This window comes from Eublepharis macularius, chromosome 2, assembly GCF_028583425.1.
Source record: "Eublepharis macularius isolate TG4126 chromosome 2, MPM_Emac_v1.0, whole genome shotgun sequence".
Lineage (NCBI taxonomy): Eukaryota > Metazoa > Chordata > Lepidosauria > Squamata > Eublepharidae > Eublepharis > Eublepharis macularius.
This window is the reverse complement of record NC_072791.1, coordinates 146,581,983-146,601,811: the sequence shown is the minus strand read 5'-3', so window position 1 is coordinate 146,601,811 and position 19,829 is coordinate 146,581,983. Positions and strand designations below refer to the sequence as shown.

The 19,829-nt window shown below is 41.0% G+C and overlaps 1 protein-coding gene across 1 annotated transcript; it reads right to left on the bottom strand.

Annotated features, from left to right (window-relative positions):
* Positions 1-269: 269 nt before the first annotated feature.
* LOC129323484 (fascin-like) lies at positions 270-18,521 on the bottom strand. The gene is made up of 8 exons (XM_054970023.1): positions 18,219-18,521; positions 16,729-16,978; positions 14,149-14,205; positions 12,091-12,372; positions 10,879-10,997; positions 9,899-10,052; positions 8,161-8,334; positions 270-469 (listed from the first exon to the last, which is right to left on the bottom strand). Exons 1-8 carry the CDS (start codon positions 18,519-18,521, stop codon positions 270-272), a joined length of 1,539 nt encoding a protein of 512 aa, XP_054825998.1.
* Between the last annotated feature and the right edge of the window lie 1,308 nt (positions 18,522-19,829).

Here is a 19,829-nt window from a genome sequence, read left to right as displayed (position 1 = left end):
GGTTTAAATTCACAGAAGAGTGCCTTAGTTGAGATCATACCCAGAAGTTCTGGTTCCCTTCATCACACATTATCTGAGTTGATAGTATTATTGAAAGTTCAGGCATACAACTATGTGATCAAACAGCTATTGTGTATGAAAGAAAGGCAGGCAGTGTGATTCCTCCAAAAAGAGCATTATTGAAGGGTTCAGAAACTAACAAAGGGTAGTACTAAAGTGAGTGAGCCCACACAGATGTTTATTGGCAGAAACATCAGGATTAGAAGTACTCAGTAATGGAACAATGTTGCACTAGCTGCATCTGAAGCCCCAGCCCATAATCGACCTCCCAGATCAGCCACAAAAAACTTGTTATTAGGTGCTTTGATGATAACACAAGTGGAAGATGCAAACTGGATGGTGAAATTGCTTGGCTGGTCACTGGTTACCATAACTTGTCCATCTTTATCCAGGACCCAGTACTGGCTGCCTGCAGGTTAAGTATCAGGGTTAGAAAGAAAGGATAACTTTCAGTCAACACTCATTTTGAGTCCAGTGATTCATTCTCTGTCAGTAGAGGAAGGTATCCTTCTAAAGAATATTTAATAGCTTTACCATACCAGATATGAAGGTGCCTTTAGTAGAACACCCACCCACTGAATGCTGTTTTTGTTGAGGCACAGATTGATAGTTTATAGCGGCTTCCAAATTAAAAGGCAAATGCCTAGGTGGCTGAGCAACCTCTTTTCTAGAGGAGTATTAGAAACGGCTGTAGATGTTGCTGCACCCCTACTAGAACAAGGTGGTGCCAAGTTTCCTATGTGAGGAAGCTAGATGCTTTACACTAAACCTCCCCATATGTTGGCCTTTAAAACTTTCTTCCCTATTTTTGAAGACTGAAACAAAGGGACAAAGCTATATCCTTCCAGCTGCGAAGATGCCTTTAATGTGGGAACATCTACCTACTGAATGCTGCTTCTGCTGAGACTAAGAGGGCATCAGAAGCATGGAAGGTTTCAGTCTGATGTAAAAATGTAAGCATCCGCATATGTTCATCTTGTGCCATTGCTTCTCATGAGAGAGATGTTGGCAGAGTGCCTTACAACAGCGATAAGCCACGTGTTACTGCTTAAGTGTAAAGAAAAGGTTTTTTTAGGAACTTACATGTAAGAGGAGAGATAGAGATAACATCTAGCTATCTAGCTGAATAAGAGAGAGAGAGTATTGAGAAGAAGCAGAATATTGCCCTGAGAGTACCAATCAATACAAGACAAGAAAGGGACACTAAAAGAGAGGTGGTATCCTCACACTCCTAACTAACTAATTCTTGATGCCCTCTGGTAGGTGGTGGTCTCTCTCTTTGTACTGTCAACATTGCAACTTCCAACACCCCTTCTCAAGGTCTAGTGTACAAAGTCTACAAGATTCATCTTCTTCCGCATACTTACAAGATACATCTTCCGCAGACTTTCAAACTTCTCCAGCAAGTGGCTTGGTGAGAACATCTGCAATCATTTTTTCTGTAGGACTGTAACTCAGGAGCCCTTCTTCTTGTATGTATCTTACTATGTGATGCTTTACATCTATGTGCTTAGATCTTGATTTGATCCTTTCCGCCTTTGCAAGTTTTATGCATCCTTAATTGTCTTCAAAGATTTGTACGAGTCTTGGTTCATCTATCCCAAAGTCTTCCATTAGTTGTATCATCCACTTGAGCTCTTGACATGCTTCTGCTGCTGATACATATTCAGCTTCAGTAGATGATACCACTACAAGTTGTTTTCTGCTCACCCAACTGACTGCTCCGCCACCGTAGAAGAACACCTGCCCACTGGTAGACTTACTGTCTGTAGTGTCTTCTGCCCAATCCACATCCATTTATCCCACTAGTCTGGGATTATCACTTGCTGGTAACTTGAGCTTCAGTTGTGTGGTACCTGATGTATCTTGCTAGTCTTTTGACTGCATTCTAATCACTCGGCGATGCGTTTTTTCTGCACAGTATTCCCACTGCTGCTGCAAAGTCAGGCCATGTCACCATAGTTTTCCAATTGCTTCTCTGTACATATTGATGTTCTGTAGAGGTTCACTGTATTCATCTTGTTTCAGGAAGTTTGTTTCCATTGGTGTACTTACTGTTCTGCCTTCCTTCATGTTTATGTAGTCCAGGAAGTCTAGAATTTTCTGCTTCTGGTTGAGAAGATAGTTCCCATCTTCTCGCTGTATTTGTACTCCAAGATAGTCATTGATGTTTCCCATATGTTTCTACTTCTTGACTCAGATGTTGAACTATTTCATCACATTCCTCATCTTCATAGTAAATAATTAAATCATCTACATAAATCAGAATATATGTCTATTTGTTGTCTCTGTTTCTTGAATCCAGGCAGCATTCTGGCCCACTTTGTTTGAATCTTTCCTTGATAAGCATTTGGTTCAGGTTCTAATTCCATGCCCTTGCAGCATGTTTCAGACCACAGGGTGGATAAAAATCAATGATTTTTTTTAAAAAATCAAAAAATTCGTATTTTTTAATTTAAATCGGATTTTTTTGATTTAAATCGGATTTTTTTTTACTTAAATCGGATTTTTTTAAATAAAATGCTTTTTGAGGAAAATATATTACCATCCAAAGGTTATTCCATCATGAAATAAAGATTAGTTTTTAATTATGTAGAATAAGGCTGTATATGTTTGAATTTTTTGGTAAATAAATTCCATTAATCCATTCACAAGGTCATGCTCTTCCAGAGGTTTTTGTAAGATTATTGGGCAGTTTCTCTGCCTACAAGATATTATCACAGATGCTTGGTTTTGCAGTTCTCAAAACTGAATTTGTGTCAGCTCAGCAGAGATCACATACCTCTTCTTCACAGCAAAAATGTTATAACATGAACAGAGTTGAGAAAAAGACCTTAATCCTATTGTTCTACAAACCTATGAAGACAGAATCAACCCCTCCAGTGCTAAGTTTCAAGAAGTTCAGTGAATAGAAACAATATTTTTCTGATTGTTTGGAGTGGAATAGATCTGCACAAGAAGAAACTAAGTGTGAGGAGGGAGGGGCAAGCAGTACAAAATGAAAGTGAAACGTTTTGAGCACAATACTGCACAAGTCTTTGGATCTTTTGTGTGTATGACCTGAGGTTTATCACATTCTTTCCTTGGAGGAAAAAACCTATAATGGCAGTAGGCCGTAAAAGAGACCCAGTTTGGGAATACTTTAATGAAGTTCCTTTACCTATCGGTAAGGCAGGCATCTACTTGCATATTAAAGTTATACCAGCAAGAATTAGTCTTTATGTAGAAAACTATGATTTAAATCAAGCCTTAATTACTAGTGATTTAAATCGTGATTTAAATCAGTTTGATTTAAATCAAATCCACCCTGTCAGACCATAAATGCTCCTTTGAAGTTTACACACAAATTGTTTGTCTTTGAATTGTTCAAATTCTGGTGGCTGGTCCATATATAAACATCTTTCAGCTCTCCATCTTCACATCCACATGCTCTACGTGCGTCTTTCTTGCTGCTGCTATGCTTAGAAGTGTTCTTATTGAAGTGGCTCTCACTACTGGTGAGAAGATTTCATTTTATTCTCCATATTTTTGGGACTAGTCTGACTTTGAACCTTTGAATTTTCCCTTCTGCATTATGCTTGGTCTTGAAGACCTCTTTGCATTCTACTACTCTTTTCTGGTGGTAGTTCTGTAAGTATCCATGTCTGGTTTTTGATCAGGGATTCAATTTCTTTTGATGCAGCTTTTCTCCATTTTTCTGCTTCTGTTGCCAGCATTCTTTCTATATTTTCCCAGCTAGAAGGTTCTAGTACAGCTTCTGTTCTTGTCAAATAAGAAAGATTTTCTTCATGGTATTCCTTTATTTGGTCTGGTTGAACCTCTGACACTTTGTTCTGGATCCCGTTCTCCTTGTTTAAGCTCTGAAGGTGTGCCATGTGTGTCAGCCATCCCACTCAGCTCTACTGTTTCTGTTTGCTATTCTTTATTTCTCTCTTTTGGTGTAGACTCTTTGATGTCTATTTTTTCTATTTTGTTTAGTTTCTTGTTTTCATCCATGTAGACACAGTCTACATGTTGCAGATCTTGACCATTTCTGTTTCTGGGTTGGGGATTCTGTATCCTTTGCATCCTATTGCACATCCAACAAATATGCCTTCTTTTGCTCTAAGATCCATCTTGGTCTGTTTTTCTTTAGAAATATAAGTGTGGGCTTTTGATCGAAACACTTTTGATGATTCACAGGTTTCAGTCATACCACAGCTCAAATGGTGTATTACTTGTACCTTTAGAAGGCATATGTTTTGCAGGTAGTTAACAGTATTAATGGCTTCTCCCCAATATTTTTCAGGTAGTTCTGCTTCAAGGAGCATACATTTGCACATTTCAGTAAGAGGATTATTCTTTCTGACATTCCATTGTTTCCTGGGGTATATGGTCCTATGAGATGGTGCTGTATGCCTTGTTCTGCTAGGTAGCTTGTCATCTCTTCCCATGTGTTCACCTCCATTATTGTCCAGATTGCTGAATTTTTCCAGTACTTGGCTTTTCTCTCTGATTAGGTAGATCACAGCATATCTTTAATAGTCACCAATAAATTTCAGCAGATATTTATTTCCACTATATGTAGCTGTTTTCATAGGTCCACAGACATCACTATGGAGGTATCTTGGTTTGGCTTTTGCTATGCTTGTTAAAGCTTGGTTTAGTTCCCTTAGTTTTTATGCAGCACACATTTTTCTGCATCAGGACACTTGTTCATTAGCATGCCTCTTGTTAGGTTCTGCCTTTCAAATTGGCTTATTGCTTATCATTTGTGTCCAGACTTTCTGTGCCAAAGTTTGGTACACCCTTGTGATTACATTGCTTGGTAAGATTCACTTTCTCCTTGTGACATTAAAGTGTATACGTCTTTTCTTATAGTAGCTTGTGCAATTAAATGTCTTATCTCTAATAAAACATTTCTCTCTATTAAACACTGCTTTTATGCCTTTTCTTCCCATGGCTCTTACAGAGAGTAAGTTATTTTCCAGCTTGGAAACATACACACAATTCGTTATAAGCATTCCTTAAGATCTCCATTTGGAAGGGTTACAGTGTAGCATCCCATTGCCAATCCCTTCTGAAGAGATCTTTTCTCCATTTGCTAAATATAAATTTCCTTTCTTGTTCTCATTCAATACTTCAAAGAAATCTTTATCTCTGTGCATGTGAGCACTGCAACCCTAATCTACAATCCATTCTGAGCTGTTTGCATTTTCCTTTGTGATTCATTCAATGAACAGTTTTGCTTAATATGCCATTTTTCTCCACACAAATGACAGAAAAAGTCTCTCAGTAACTTTCAAAGCTGATTCATTTTGTTCATCTTTCTTGTGCTCTCTACGTGATGTCTCCTAACATTCCTATGACTGTTTTCAGTGGGAGATCATCCTTAGAATCTATTGCATGCACTACAGTCTTATAGCTTTCTGGCAGACTTATCAAAATTAACACAATCATGTGCTGTCTGAAATTTCTTTGCCTACTGTTCTTAGCTGAAGGGCTAAATTTAGCATTTCATCTAGATTAGACTTTAAATTGTCAGTTTGAGAATAAGCACTTTTATAAGTACATTTGGCATTTTAAAGAGGATTTTACATGCAGTCTCCTTAATTCCTCCCGCATGGCTTTATCTGTTTACATATCTATGACTCTTAAGAGTTGACAGTTCTGAGACAATAGAAGTGCATGCCTTACAGTTAGCAGAATCCCAAGCAGCCTGCTCCTTCTCTCCAATTGTAGGTCTGCCAGTCTGGGTGACTTCCCACAGATTGTTCAATTAAATGAGTCTTCATTCTTTCACTCCAGAACTGATACCTGCTAGCCTATCTATCTAAAGGCCATGCTTAGTTCCTTTGTTCTCTGCCATGCTCACTTAGCTATGATGGCACTTAAGAACTTCAAGTGTTTTTCTTTTCTTTAAAGTCAGTATAAGTACACTCTGGGCCCATAACCCTGTTGGCAGAGTGCCTTACACAGCAATAGCCGTGCACTACTGCTTAAGCATAAATAAAAGTTTATTTAGGAATTTATATGCTTAGATAGTGAAGAGGAGAGATAGAGACAGTGTCCAGCTATCTAGCTGATTAAAGAGAGAGTGTGTACTGAGAAGAAGCAGGTTATTGCCCCAAGAGTACCAATCAGGAGACAAGACAAGGAAGAGACACTAAAATGGAGGTCTTGTCCTCACACTCAGGACTAATCCTTGCTGCCATCTAGTGGGGTGTCTTCTGTTTATCTTTGTACACTCAACATTGCTGCTTCCAACAAGAGGGAGGGTTACAGGCAGAATGACAAACTGTTGATTTCTGTAGAAGGAGGAATTTACCTTCAAGATTAATGAAGGGTCAGGCTTAAGGACCACTACATTCTTAGGGAAGCTACACAGCAATTTTCTAGCAAAGATAGTTCAATTCCAACACTTACATGTTCCCTTACTTTCAGAAGAAAGATTTTTTTGTGGGAAATGTGTTTGAACAGTTCAAAGCTCTTTGTTTTATATAGAATACTTTGCACAAATACCCTGTGGAGCAGCAGTGAATACTGGGGTGGATTGAGGAGGGAAGCTCCCTTTGGGAAATACTTAATGTCAGCACAGAAAGGTCATAGTAGGTTGCCACTACCACCCCCATCCACACAGCTGTTTGCCTTGAGTACCTCTCTTCTGAGGGAGAAAAAAAAGCAAATGTATTTCCAATAACTTTATCAGTTGAATACTTTCCATGTAGCCTTGGATTGGTTGACATCTTTCCAGAGTCCACCAGAATATTTATGACCACTTGGGAGCAGCCTCTAATCTTTTTTTCCATCTTCAGCTACAAGGGTGCAGCTAGTCAGTTGTGTGGGGAATTTGACAATTGTGTGGACAGACAGAGAGGTTTAGAAATAAGTGGCCAAATCTCCTAGTAACAGTTTGGAAGACTCTTGGATTGAAAGCCAGGGTTCAGATCTACAGCTTAGCCTGTCTTGCCTTGTATTGTATACCACCCCTTTGGAGGTGTTAGTCTGTGATCGATGTCATGTGGTTTCCTCCCCAGTGCAAGAAGACTGGCGCTTCTCACAGGAAGGATTAGGATCTTGTTCTTCACTGGTGGTTTACTTGTGCTTTTGCTGTTGTATTGTTTGTCAAGATTAGTTATGTGCTTCCCATCTAATTGATTTAGTAAGGTAATTTTTTTTTTGGTGAGGGTGATTCAAGAATTCAAACATCTTAACATGTTCACAAGGAAAAGGAAATTCTGCAGAGAAGGCCTGCAGTCTATCATAGAGGTTTTCCATGAAGGGGAATTCAGCTTCTCAGTTATGATTTCTCCCTGTGACCACTTTAACCTCTGGCTCATAGCAGCAGCCTGAATGAAATAGGCTGCCATTATTCCCTCTGTCATCTGGTGGAAATGGTATATTAAGGGTTTTGCCCAAGGCACTGGTACCTGCAGGAAGATAAAGATGATCCAAGATTTCACTCATGCCATATTTTTGAAAGTTTGGTTTCAGTGGTGATCTGAGTTAAGCTGCAGGGCCATGGAGAAAGTGGCAGTGCGCTTTAAAATTTTCCTCAGTATTTAGCTGTTGCTAGTTGCATAAAGCTGCAGAAGGTGAAAGTGGGAGCTGTTGGTGAAGAGATATGAAACATACAAGAGCTGTGAAGAGGTCCTTGTCATAAAGCAGGCAGAACATGGATTGGAGAACCACCTCAAGATGGAATTAGAAGGTGGAAAAGAAAAATGCAGAGTCTTGCTTGCAGAGAACATGGGATGGGCTGACTCACACAAGGATACCCTCCTCTACTAATGGAGGAGAGCTTACTAGATGATGTCATCCCCTGTTTCAGCCATTTAGGCCAGAGGATCATAATACATAAATATCACCCTCTCCTGACTTCCTCTGATTCCTCATTCTGAGAAGTAGCTAAGTATGAAAACAAAAATGTTGATGAGTAGGTACTTGGTTCCTACCTACAGCACTAAGTGAGTGTTCTACGCTAACTATCCTCTGCTAGTGCTTACCACACGTTGTGAGGATAGCATCTTTCGTCACACAGATAGTTTGGGAATCCTCTACCTTTGTAGAGGGACTTGGTCCAGTCTAGAATATCTCCTCCACCTCCCTGAGCATACCCACCAATTTGGAAATTGTAGTAGCCTTCCTCTGTGAGTGACAGGTTGCTGGCAACAAAGCTGACACAGTTTGCTTCAAGGCGCTTCATGCCAGGACACAGGCCCACATACCCAGCATCAGTGTGTAGCACCAGTAGTGGTCGGTTTACCAGCACCATCAGGAATTCTTCACTCTTGCCTACAGGTACAAGAGACACCAGCAGCAGAGATTAGAGCTTGAATACGGCTCAGTCATGTCCCCCCCCCCCACACACACACATACTTTTGCTTGCAAGTTAGAAACTTTTCTCTAAGGGAAGAAGCCAGTTTTAGTGCTGGACGCTGTAATTCAGGGGAAAGGGCTGTCATCACCCTCTAATGAGCACCTGAATGTGGTAAGGCATAGGGTGCATATTACTCCGGCATTTACAATAACTTGCTCTAGATTCCTAAGCACAGTTCAAGGTGCTAGTTTTGATCAACTGTATTTGGATCTCCCATGCAACCAGAAGGAGCAGCAACTAGGGAAGTGTCTGCTAGCTACTCCAGAAGTCTGAAATTCCTCTGATTACTCCTCCAGTCATATAGAAGCAATTTTAACCCTCTGTTGCAGGCTGGCTGCCAGTAGCCAGGGTTATATCTAAGGAAGACTACAACTTCGGCAAGTCTCCTAGCAGAGCACAATGAAGCATGAACATTATTGTTAGTTCCTCCACAGCTTAAGGAGGGTGTACAACTGAGAAATGTAAATGTTAGCTCATTTTACAACGGCAGGATTCTGTGACTTTTCAGGTCTTGGTTCAAACAAACAAACTAACAAAAAATATCTCTTGGGCCTCTGACTAAACACACATCTAAAGGCTTATGAGCACTTAAATTTCCTTAAGATGGGATGGAAATTTTTGCCCTATTTTTGCTTTTCATAGCCTCCAAAAATGATCTACCTGGGGACCACCATTCATATTTTACTGGATTTTGCTTTCAGAGCTCTCTGCGTCCCACCCACCTCATAGGCTAATTGTTGTGAGGATAATAATAGTACACTTTGTAAACTGCTCTGAGTGTGGCATTAAGTTGTCCTGAAGGGTGGCTGTTATGACCTGTACTTTCTTTGGGGTAGATTTTTCTTTTAATCTTCCCCTTAAACCCTCTGGGTAGTTTGCTGCCTCCAGGAATATATTATTCCAAAATATTTTATTCAAGTTTCCCCTTTGGTAACGTGTTTAAGCATCAGGCTCCTTCGTGGTTCTATGTGGCCCTGGGGATATGAAGGGGATATAGCAATGACAGCTACACTGGGATATAACAAAACAAAATAAATGTTTATTTTTCAAGAAGCGTATTGGTTTCATAAAAGTAGTTCTTGGTTCTTAAAGTTACTTCATTTGCTCTCATTCACACAGCTGGCCTCTTTCCCTGACTGAGTGTTCTTTCACAAACATGCTCAGTTCAGGTTCCACACAGGTTATATTTCTCTCATAAACACTTCAACATATTCAGGCAGCACACAGCTAGCCTGCTTTCTTCTGGCTGAAACTTTGCTCTCTACTCTCTGTCTCAAACTGCATTCACTCCGCCCACTCTCTCAGTCATCAACCAATCACATCACTAACTCATCCATCTCCTTCACCCCCCCACTCTTCACCTATCTCATCAAGCATTTAAAGATACATGCACACATTTACTTGGAATCATTACAGTGGCATATAAATTATTATTATTGTTGTTGTTGTCCATGCATGCCTTTCTCTCCCATCTTGTACCTGCAGCTTTGGGAATTGCCATAAGCTGTCCATTGGGCCGCATGGACACGTATTTGTCACATATACGCAGCACGACCTTCTGGTCCTGATACTGGAGTTCAAACCAGACATTCCTATCTTTTTGTTTGCTGCTGATAATGCAGTCATTGGGACCCTGCAAAGAGGAAAATAGTACGTGTAAAGGCCTCACTTTGCTTTTCCAATCTCACCTTGCCTGCTAGCAACCTCCTGCAAGGGTTCCTCTATCAGTCCATTTCTGAGATCCATACTCATCTTTCTGTGCAGAATACTTGGTTCGAGACTACAACAGAATTGCACGGTGGTGGATTCAACACTCTGGCCTGCCCAGAGTTCAGCAATAATCTTTCAAAAAAATCCATAGCTTCATAAATCTGTTTGGTGAGACCACTCTGTCTCTCAGTGGATCACATTGCAACACAAGATAGAAAAACGAAACATTCTCCATAAAGAAGACTGGACAGGTTCTGGCTGTAGTTGAAGCTATTTTCTTGCATTCATAGAATGCTGATTACACATCTGAAACTACATTCATATGAACTAGGGGGCCTAGATAGAGCCAGACAGCTGGTCTTAAAAGACAGATGTAGTATTATATATATTACATTGGGACAGTCTGTTCCCCCCTCTGATACTAATCTTTTAATAATGACTCTCTTCCACAACTCCAATTTCTTGAAGGAATTTGTTTGAAAAGCCTACTCAATGTGGACCATTCATCCATTGACAAAAATATTCACAATTCTCATGAATTAGGTTGGGGGCAAATATTAGTTCCATGCCTGGCCAGGAGGGGGTGAATATTAGGCCCATCCCTGGACAGGAGGAAGATAAGAAATCTTGGTGACTTCTGCCCCTGTCTGCTAATGAAGAAACACCCACTGTGCATAGCTGAGAGACCAACTGAAGTAGCTGGTCTTGTCTAATCTAAGTCATTTCTCTCAACATGCAGATTGACTCACCAAGGACATATATGTGCCACAGTAGCCACGGAAGCAAACTCTCTTTGTGTCATCATCAAACAGTAGTTGGAAAATCTCTGTGTTCCCTACAGCCATGGCATTAGCATAGATGTCAGCACCTGGAGGAAGGGAGGGAGAGAGAGAGAGAGAGAAAGAATGCTCAAAACTCTTCCACGTGTCATTACTGCCCCTTGCTGGCCAAAGTCAGACCTACTACAGTGTTCATTAAGATACAAAAAGATGCAGAGAATGGGATAGAGGTTTATATATTTCACATGTTACTATTGTCAGCAGGAAGATTCAAATGACATCATCCACGGTGAGGTTTAAGTGAGCACATTAGATGTGAGTCCAGGTGTCACAGAGCTGTGTGGTGAATGCTCTTCTCACCAGCAGTGAATGGAAATAGAACTCTGTATTGTGTATGGAAAGTTGTTTTTTTCTTAGCCTTAGATTCCCATTGGCTTACAAGGAATAATAGCTGAATGAAAAGTCAGTACACTGACAGTGCTACAAACAGCTTTCTATCCCATCACACTGGGGGGACTGGCCATTTAATTTACAGGGAAAGTGCCTGGTGGGGTACTGCCCTGGAAGGCCATTGGAAGACATGAGCAAGCAGAATCAAGCCCCAATAGTTCTGTCAGTACCACAGTGGCTACTTTGCTTGGATCCTTCAGCAGCAACAGTGATTGTCTCTTCCTTTGCCTGCACTGGCAGGCAGCAAGGCAGGAAGTGACATTGGTGCTGCTGGGCAGGCCTGAGCTGAGTGGGCCCTGTAGGACTGGCGTGCAGAGCGCTGCAGAAGCCACTCAGCTTGGGTTTTTTTAAAAAGGGATTTTCTGCCAATTTAATTTACACTCTTATTAACAAACCAACTATAATACAAAAAAGAGACATATACGACAGTTACTTGAGAGGAAGATGATACACACACACACACACACACACAAATATTACTTGACATAACTGTAACTTGTATGTGAATGTTAGACAAACACCCCACCCCTGCTTTTCAATGGCACATCTGGAAAAAAATCTAGTCCACATTTAAGTAAATACTATATTCTGTTACAGATCTATTACAGCTTGGCTTGTTTTGAGCTATTTTAACTTGAGGCCACACCCTTGCATTATACCAGTTCAGCCAATACATGTCCTGTGCCTTCACTATCACAATACACTATAGACAATGCTGACTTTTGATTTTACCTGGCCTGCAGCAGATGAACTTGTTAGTAGAAGAAGACCGCATTGAGACCTGGGCAGGGCTGGCTTCTATACTGAAGAGCTCATCTCGTCCAGGTTTGTCCATCTTGGCAGTTTTCATGATACCTTCACGTGCAGTCAAGTATTTTCCTTCTTCATCCCGCAGGGCCACCAACCCATTGTTCACTTCGAGGGAATACAGAGTTTGTGGGGTGACTTCTACCACCAGTGAGCCATCAGGAGACAACAGTTTGCCAGTGCCAGTGCTCAATCCATACTTCTTCACTAAAGACAAAGGCAGAAGAAGCAATGTGAGAGGACAACAGGCATTTACTCCCACAAAATAGTCTCCAAATGCCTACAGATTAGCATGATGCCCAGTCATCATTTCACTGCAGTTTTACAAGTAGAAATGCCCTTGAATTGCCATATATCCAAAATTTTCCAGCACCCATCTTTGTTCTCTCCTCCCATAACTTTCCTATAATATTCCTCTCATCCATAATCTCTTGCATCCTTTAGGACTGTGCAGTCTCTTGCTTTATTGTGTTACTTGAGGCTTTATTTATTTCATTTATTTAACACAATTTATATCCCACCTTTCTGCCTTCATAAGGGCTTCCAAGGTGGTTAACAAATTAAAGCATACATAATAAACCAATTAAAACCAAGTTAATAACCAAGACAATAACACAACCACATCATTAAAACGGTTAAAAACATACAAAGCTAAAACACAAAGAGACATAAAAATAACAATTAAAACATTTAAAACAAATAACTGGATATTTTTTTCCAAACAATTCCAGAGAGTTAGGTATTGTAGTCTGTTTTGTTTAAATCTGTTGGGACAATGGGAAGGATTCTACCAGCTTTTCTGTTTTCCCATGCACAATTCTCTTCCTCACGCTTCTGTCCCCCAAATAACCTTTGTCCATATGACTCCCATGATCCCCAGCATAGCCTTTTGGGTGGTCAAAAATGCCCCCTCCTCCTTTTAACCAGTGGAATTGCTGCTAAGATCCAACTCACATTTTCTCAACATAAGAAAATCAAAGGATTGCTCCAGAGTGAAGCAGCTGAGTTGGAATTTATTAAGAGGTTTTACACTACCTTCCCCCCTCCCCTGCCAAGATTTACGATTCTTATTTCACTATAACTGACTATTTAACAAAACTTGTGATTCTTTACCTATTACAGATGTTAACTAACTTAGTATAACTAGTGGATTGTCTCTGTATTTCTTCCTGATTAGAACTCAATTTTCTTAAGTGTTTGCAGTGCCAAAACACTCCTGCTTTTGAAATGAAGTTCCTCTTTGTTTTGCATCTCTTGCTGCTAATGTTGTATCAATTTTCTTGCAGAGCCTATTTTTCTGCTATAATTTGGGGCAGATTCGTGACATAGGTGCTATATATTCCCTCTCTAGTCAGATATAGCTGGGCACAGCAATGCAAACACAGTATGGAGATGAAAATTCTGCTATCCTTACCCTATTGTATTGCTTAATGAATGTCTCAGTCGTTGATTGTATTGACTTATTCTATGTAATCCACCTTGAGTCTCAGGGAGAAAGGCAGACTATAAATAACGTAAACAAATTTTAAAATCCCTTGATCTGTACTACAAAGGGAGGCTGCAGTGCATGTCTTGTATTTGAAAGTGCTTCAGAAGGCAGAGGTGTGCTGACATTCCAAATCATACACTTGGTTCTAGTCCAGGAAGTGAATCTACAGCTTGGATCCTTCACAAACGATCACCACTGCAACTGAAGGCAATTTTTGCCAATTCCCTTCCCCCCATGACAGCCCTCCAATCCCCACCCCCGTGCTGTTTCTGGGAGTTCTTTATCCCATGGAAGCAGCATTTGGGAGAACATTTCAGGCTGTTGCAGTATAGGGGAGCTCACATTTCTATGTGCAGCTCTTTTTGACAGAGTCATGTTTTGCATATTGCACTTAGAACATTTATTATGAGTTACCCAGGCTAATTAGAACTGTTAAAGAAATTGAAATCTGTGCCATCCACAGAGATTCCTGGGTAAACAGAATTTGAATTCACCTGGTATGGGGCAGAAAAATTTCCTTCTTTCAGCATTGTTTGTCTCCGACTGAAGACCTATTGAGGAGATGCAAATGACTCAAGCTTAACTTATTTACATATCAAAAACATGAACTGATGGATTGCAATGTGCTCAGACTCAAACTTTTTAAAATAATGCTGTTTCATATACATACTATCATGTTATACCTGCCCCCTGCTTAATACTACCTTGATGTTTGAGCGATGAGACCCTCATGCACAGCTATGTGTACAGCTCACTGTTGCATGCATGGAACTGTAGATGGGATATTGTTCCTACACAGGCATTAGAAAAAATAATAGGACACTTCTGATCACCCCCCATCACCACCAAAAAGAGGCAAGAATCATTAGAATTGAGCCAAAGGTCAGATGCAGTGAGAAAGGCTCTACCTGACATAAGATCCTCTGTGTCTCTGGAATGTCGCCTTACCATTTCTAGTTTCTTTTCCTACTCTGAGAGTCAGCCCCTTAGTTTGAGAAACTCCCAAGGGCTTATACAATCATTCCTTCAGAGCAACAGGAGAAACTGTAAGTCCAGCCATTGTAGCTCTGATTGTACAAGAGTAGTAAAATAAGATGCACTTCCACTGGTGTACAGATCAATAAAAATCAATTTTCTTTTATTATTTCAGAAAGGGCAAGATTATTGTTTTCCAGAAATTTCAGAAGTATTGGTATTTTCAAAATCCATGTTGGGTAAATATTTTGTTTTGGAATATCAGCAGGTCAAATTCCACTGTTTTCAACGGGTGGTAGAGACCTGGCCTCTAGATTTGGACACCAGGTCTATCACCCATTGAAGACAGTGGAAGTAGACTTGGCTTCTGGAATCTGGATGTCATTGTACGACCCATCAAAAAGAGCAGAAATAATCCTCCCCGTCCTGAAATTTCAGGAGTACCTTGCTTCATTTTGGGTATTTCTGATCCAAAACTTAACAGGGAATTTCAGGTACTTTTTTGGATCAGACATATCTGAATGCACACTCTGCAAAGGGAAGTCTGGTTTTTTCCTTTTATTTAAGGGGGAAGAAAAAAGAGAAGGTGTACGCTGAGGGCCTAGGAAGAAAGTACATTTTTATTTAAAAAATGACAAGAAGGTTCTTTAAATGGAAGGACATTGCAGTGGGGGGAAGACAGACTTCCATTATTATTTTCAAAGGGTTATGTGGGTGTTCATGTGGTAAAGAAGTTAAACACTGCTTACCACAAAATAAGTTGGATCCAAAATACTGCAGAGCAGAAGGAATGGAGCAGGATTTTCCTGCCTCACCAGTCCTGCTGAGCCCCCTTAATTTCTGGTCCTGGGAGCCAAGTGACCCTCACAAACAGTGTGAGAGATCAAGGGAAGGCCTGCAAGCGTGGAGAGGAATTAGCAAAAATTGTCCCCTCCCACCAATGAAAGTGACATTCTACTAGCACCAACAACACCTTTTGAGCCGATTGTGTATGTGAAGGGGAGGTTTATTTACTTCTAGGATAGTTGCTAGCCAACCCCCCTCCCATATACACATCTATCATAATAATGTTAGCTGACCATCTCTGGAGTTTTGCATTTTAGCCAATATTTCTCAAAGAACCATCATGCCTCCTAAGAATGGTTGGTCAAATAAATGAGTTGTGTATTGAGAGCAACAGGAAGAGGACCCATGCTTCAACCATCTCTGAAACCAGATCTTCTGGAGAACTACTGAAGAAGCCTTTCAAGTACAGTCAAAGCATGTTTCAGCATTTGTGTGATACTTCCACAAGTTCCTTTTCAATTGCAATAGCATAATTTTCCATAGCTTTCATTTTTTTTAATTGCTGGAAGTCAGCAAAGTGATTTTCTCACTATCTCATCTTTTACCTGAAGCAATGCCTCTTTAAGAAACTCCTTTTCCTACACAATCACACACAAAAAATCCAAGGATGAGTGACACACCATCTTTTCACACAGAAAACAAAGTTCTTGCATTTTCTATGAACTTACCTGTTTTTGTAGAGATAAATATTGCAGGTTGAGGCCTAGGAAAATGTAACTTCTTTGCAACTGAAGCACAATCTTGATGGTTGTGTGGACTACATGCAGCAAACAATGGAAAATGCATATTTAATATGCAGTAAACCAGTTGGGAAGAGCAGAAAAAATTGGAAACTTACAAGCATCCCAGCTTGGTAGACTAGAGCTTAGCAGTAAACTGCTGGTACTAGATGTTGGCCCAAATCCACTTAAAATCACAAGATATCTCAAGCCCCTTGCTATCAACTGGATGTAGTACTGATTAATTTTAGTTGGAATGGAGCCTTGGTATTTTATTTTCTGAAATGTATTGAATCTTTCAGTTTTAAATACTTTCATTAAATACAGCCTGTTTTGCCTTGGGATTCTTTCAGCTTTCAGCCAGAAAGAAAACAAGGTTGCTTATGACCTTAGTTATGTCCTCCTTCCTGCTGCATATTTCTGAGTTTGTAGTCACCTCCTTTTGGAACAGAATTTGATGGCGTGAGCATGTTATTTAACTTATCCTTGAAATCATACGCAGAGGAAGAAAAGGAAGAAAATTCTTCCACCCACCTTTGAAATCATAGTAGACAGTGATGACTGATTCAGCACCCCAGGGCATGTCACGGTCACAACGCAGTGCCCCAGCTTTCTCATCACAACGTACATAGCGCTTCCTGTTGGGGTTGTACATGGCAACATTGGGGTGCACTGCCAGGTGTAGAGTCCATTTTTCAGTTTCAGTGGCAGCCTGAGCAAAGCAGGTGACATTTTCCTCTGCCCCACCCAAGTAACGCTTAGACTGTTCATTCTGCAGAGACACCTGCCAGGAGGAAGGGGTGTGGTCAGCCTCATCACCCAAGATGGAAAGAACAGGAATGAAGATAAAATGAAGGTAAAATGGCTCAGGGATCCACTGATCTTCTATCATATCAGCCAACTACCTCTTTATCCCTATATATAGTTGCTACGATCAAATCTTTTCTATGTCACATTTATCCCTTTGGTTCCATGATTACACAGAAAAGAATGACCAGGATACTTGCCTAGGGTGGTGATTCTCAACCTATCATATCTTATGCCCCACCAATCACTTTAAAAAACCCTCGGTCCCATCATGATGGAAACAAAAAGCCATTTCCCCCAATAAAGATAGGTACACGTTTACAGGCATTTTGTTGTTGTTACTGCCATGCAAAAAAGTCACAGATGGATAATCTGTGGCAGGCAGGGTTGGCAGGAAATGGGCACATCACATTTGCAAGTGGACATGGGGACTCAAAGTGAATTTTAACAATTGTTTTGAAAACCTTGTGTCCCACCTAGACTACTTTGGCATACCACTGGCTGAGAACTACTGGCCTTACAGTACATCCTGACAAGCACTACTGTATGTCCTCAGGCGAACTGTTTGAGCTCATCCCATTAACCCACAGTAGTTTACTACCAGTCTGCTTGGCCAATGGGGCCAAGTCAGGCTTTTCAGACCTGGTAGTTTCTCAAGTAGGACCCAAGAAAGTTGTAAGAGTCAAAGGAACCTACTTAGTCCTGGGGCACTTTGCACATTGTAAATTGCACATTAGAGCATTAAGCTGGGAGCATGGGAAACTTCCCTGGCCATGACTCATAAAGTCACTAGCACAGGGCTCACAAAATACATTCCTACTGCCCTCCCCGCTATTTCACAAAATCAGCTTTTTCAGCTGACTCTTAAACAGAAAGCAATAGAGGATGGTATAGTTATAGTGTACATAACCAATTAGATAAGTGTCTAGCTATGGGAGGAATATAAGAGGAGCCCTGTTGGATCACCCCTGTACTCCCCATTGAGTCCAGTATTCTGTTTCACACAGTGGCCAACCAGTTGCCCTGGAGGGCTAAACAAACAGGGTACAGAGTTCAAGACTTTCCCCTGCTGCTTGCCTATTCAGAGGTTTAATGCCTAGAAGTGGAGCAATCAAGCTCTACCTAAGGAACATTTTACCACCATCCCAATCCGCCCTCTTTCCAAACTACAGCTATTGCTATATAGCTAGAGCTATGATGGTTGTGCATGACCACACCTTGCCATCTGGATACTGCTGCATCAGGAAGACAGTCTGAGGCCCTGGTTGATCCTGATCACATGTGACTTTGCCATTTGAGTCAGCTGCCAAGTAGCGCTTCAGGGCACTGAGCAGGCGAAGTTTCTGGCCAGCCCCTTCTCCTGGGCCAGCTGCTCCAGCTCCCTGTGGAGCCATAAATTGCAGTGTCCACACCTGGCGCGGCTTCAGCTGCAAGCCTGTGGCTGTCACCTGAAAACGAAAAGGTTCCGCAGTCAAGTATCTGTTGGCTGCATTGACAAGGCCAAATTCCAGTGAAGCCATGGTTGAAATCAGAAGCTTAAACAGCAGCACCTTTTCAGACCTGCCAGCTGGGGCCACTTAAGAACTATCTTGGCATACAAGATCACAATGGGTGCCTAGCAACCAAGTACACTCACCCCCTCAGCATTAAGCTCCACCCACAACAGCCAGTTATCATGTAGGCTACATGCTCAAACTACAAGTTTCACTCAACACTAGACCCTTTAGGAAGTAAAACAAACACCACCACTCATACAAGGCACGATGAGCTGAATCCAGACTAACCTGGCAATTTCCACTAATTCCTCCTTCCCTCTGCAGATCCCACTCATTACATTCCTCAGGGTCCCCCATCCCCCAGAAATAGCATTTCATGGAGATCAGTGGGCTGCAGTAAAGGGGGCAGCAACAAAGTTCTGTTCTGTTATAGAAAATTTAGTCTGGATCCAACCCATGATCTCCAGAGCTGTTCCCAAAAAGAAAGTCTTAGTAAGCGGGGTTTCAATACACATCTACCCTAGACACTGGGACAGAATAATTCCACCTCCTACTTACATCATACATCAACGCCTTTGTTCCTGTCTAAGCACAGGAAAAAATGAGCAACTAGGAGTCCGATTCCAAGCACCAGCAGGACTCACAAAACAGTCCTCCTTTTCTACTGCTGAGCTCCTCAAAAAACATATCCTGAGAATCATTGGAGCTTCAGGAATGAGGAGGGGTGTGTGTGACAGCACTCTGGCAGAAATCTCATATGAATGATAAGATCTAACCTAGAATCATGTTTGTAAAAGAACTCCATCCCATCATACAGCATAACTTTTAAAAAATCTAATAAATAAAGTTGGTGGCCCCCTGCAAAAGCAGCAAAACTAAGCTAGTCACAATAAATTAGTTTGGCATACTGCTGGAATTCCTCAGACATGCAGAAAAATATGATTTTGTACATGAAGAAAAGCTCCCCCCACCCCCATAGACAAAAAAATAACCCATAAATATTGTATGGTTCAAGTCCACTCACCTCCTACTTCTAGTGCTGAAAACAGCTACACTGACAATCAGGCAGGAGTGGAACTTAACACTTTTACTTCATTTGGGCCGAGAGCTCTGCCTTCACTGAGGCCCTGACCCTCCAACTCCTGGGTTGGTCTTTGGGGTGTACTCACGTCTCTGTCAGTAAATCAGGATACTGCTTGAATACAATGTATTTTACTAGTCTTTAGAGTGTTGCAAAGCATAAACACATTTAAACAAAACAGGCAACAGATACAAAACAAATAACCTTACTGTTGCTGAACTATAATTTGTCTATCTAAAACTTTAAGAGCT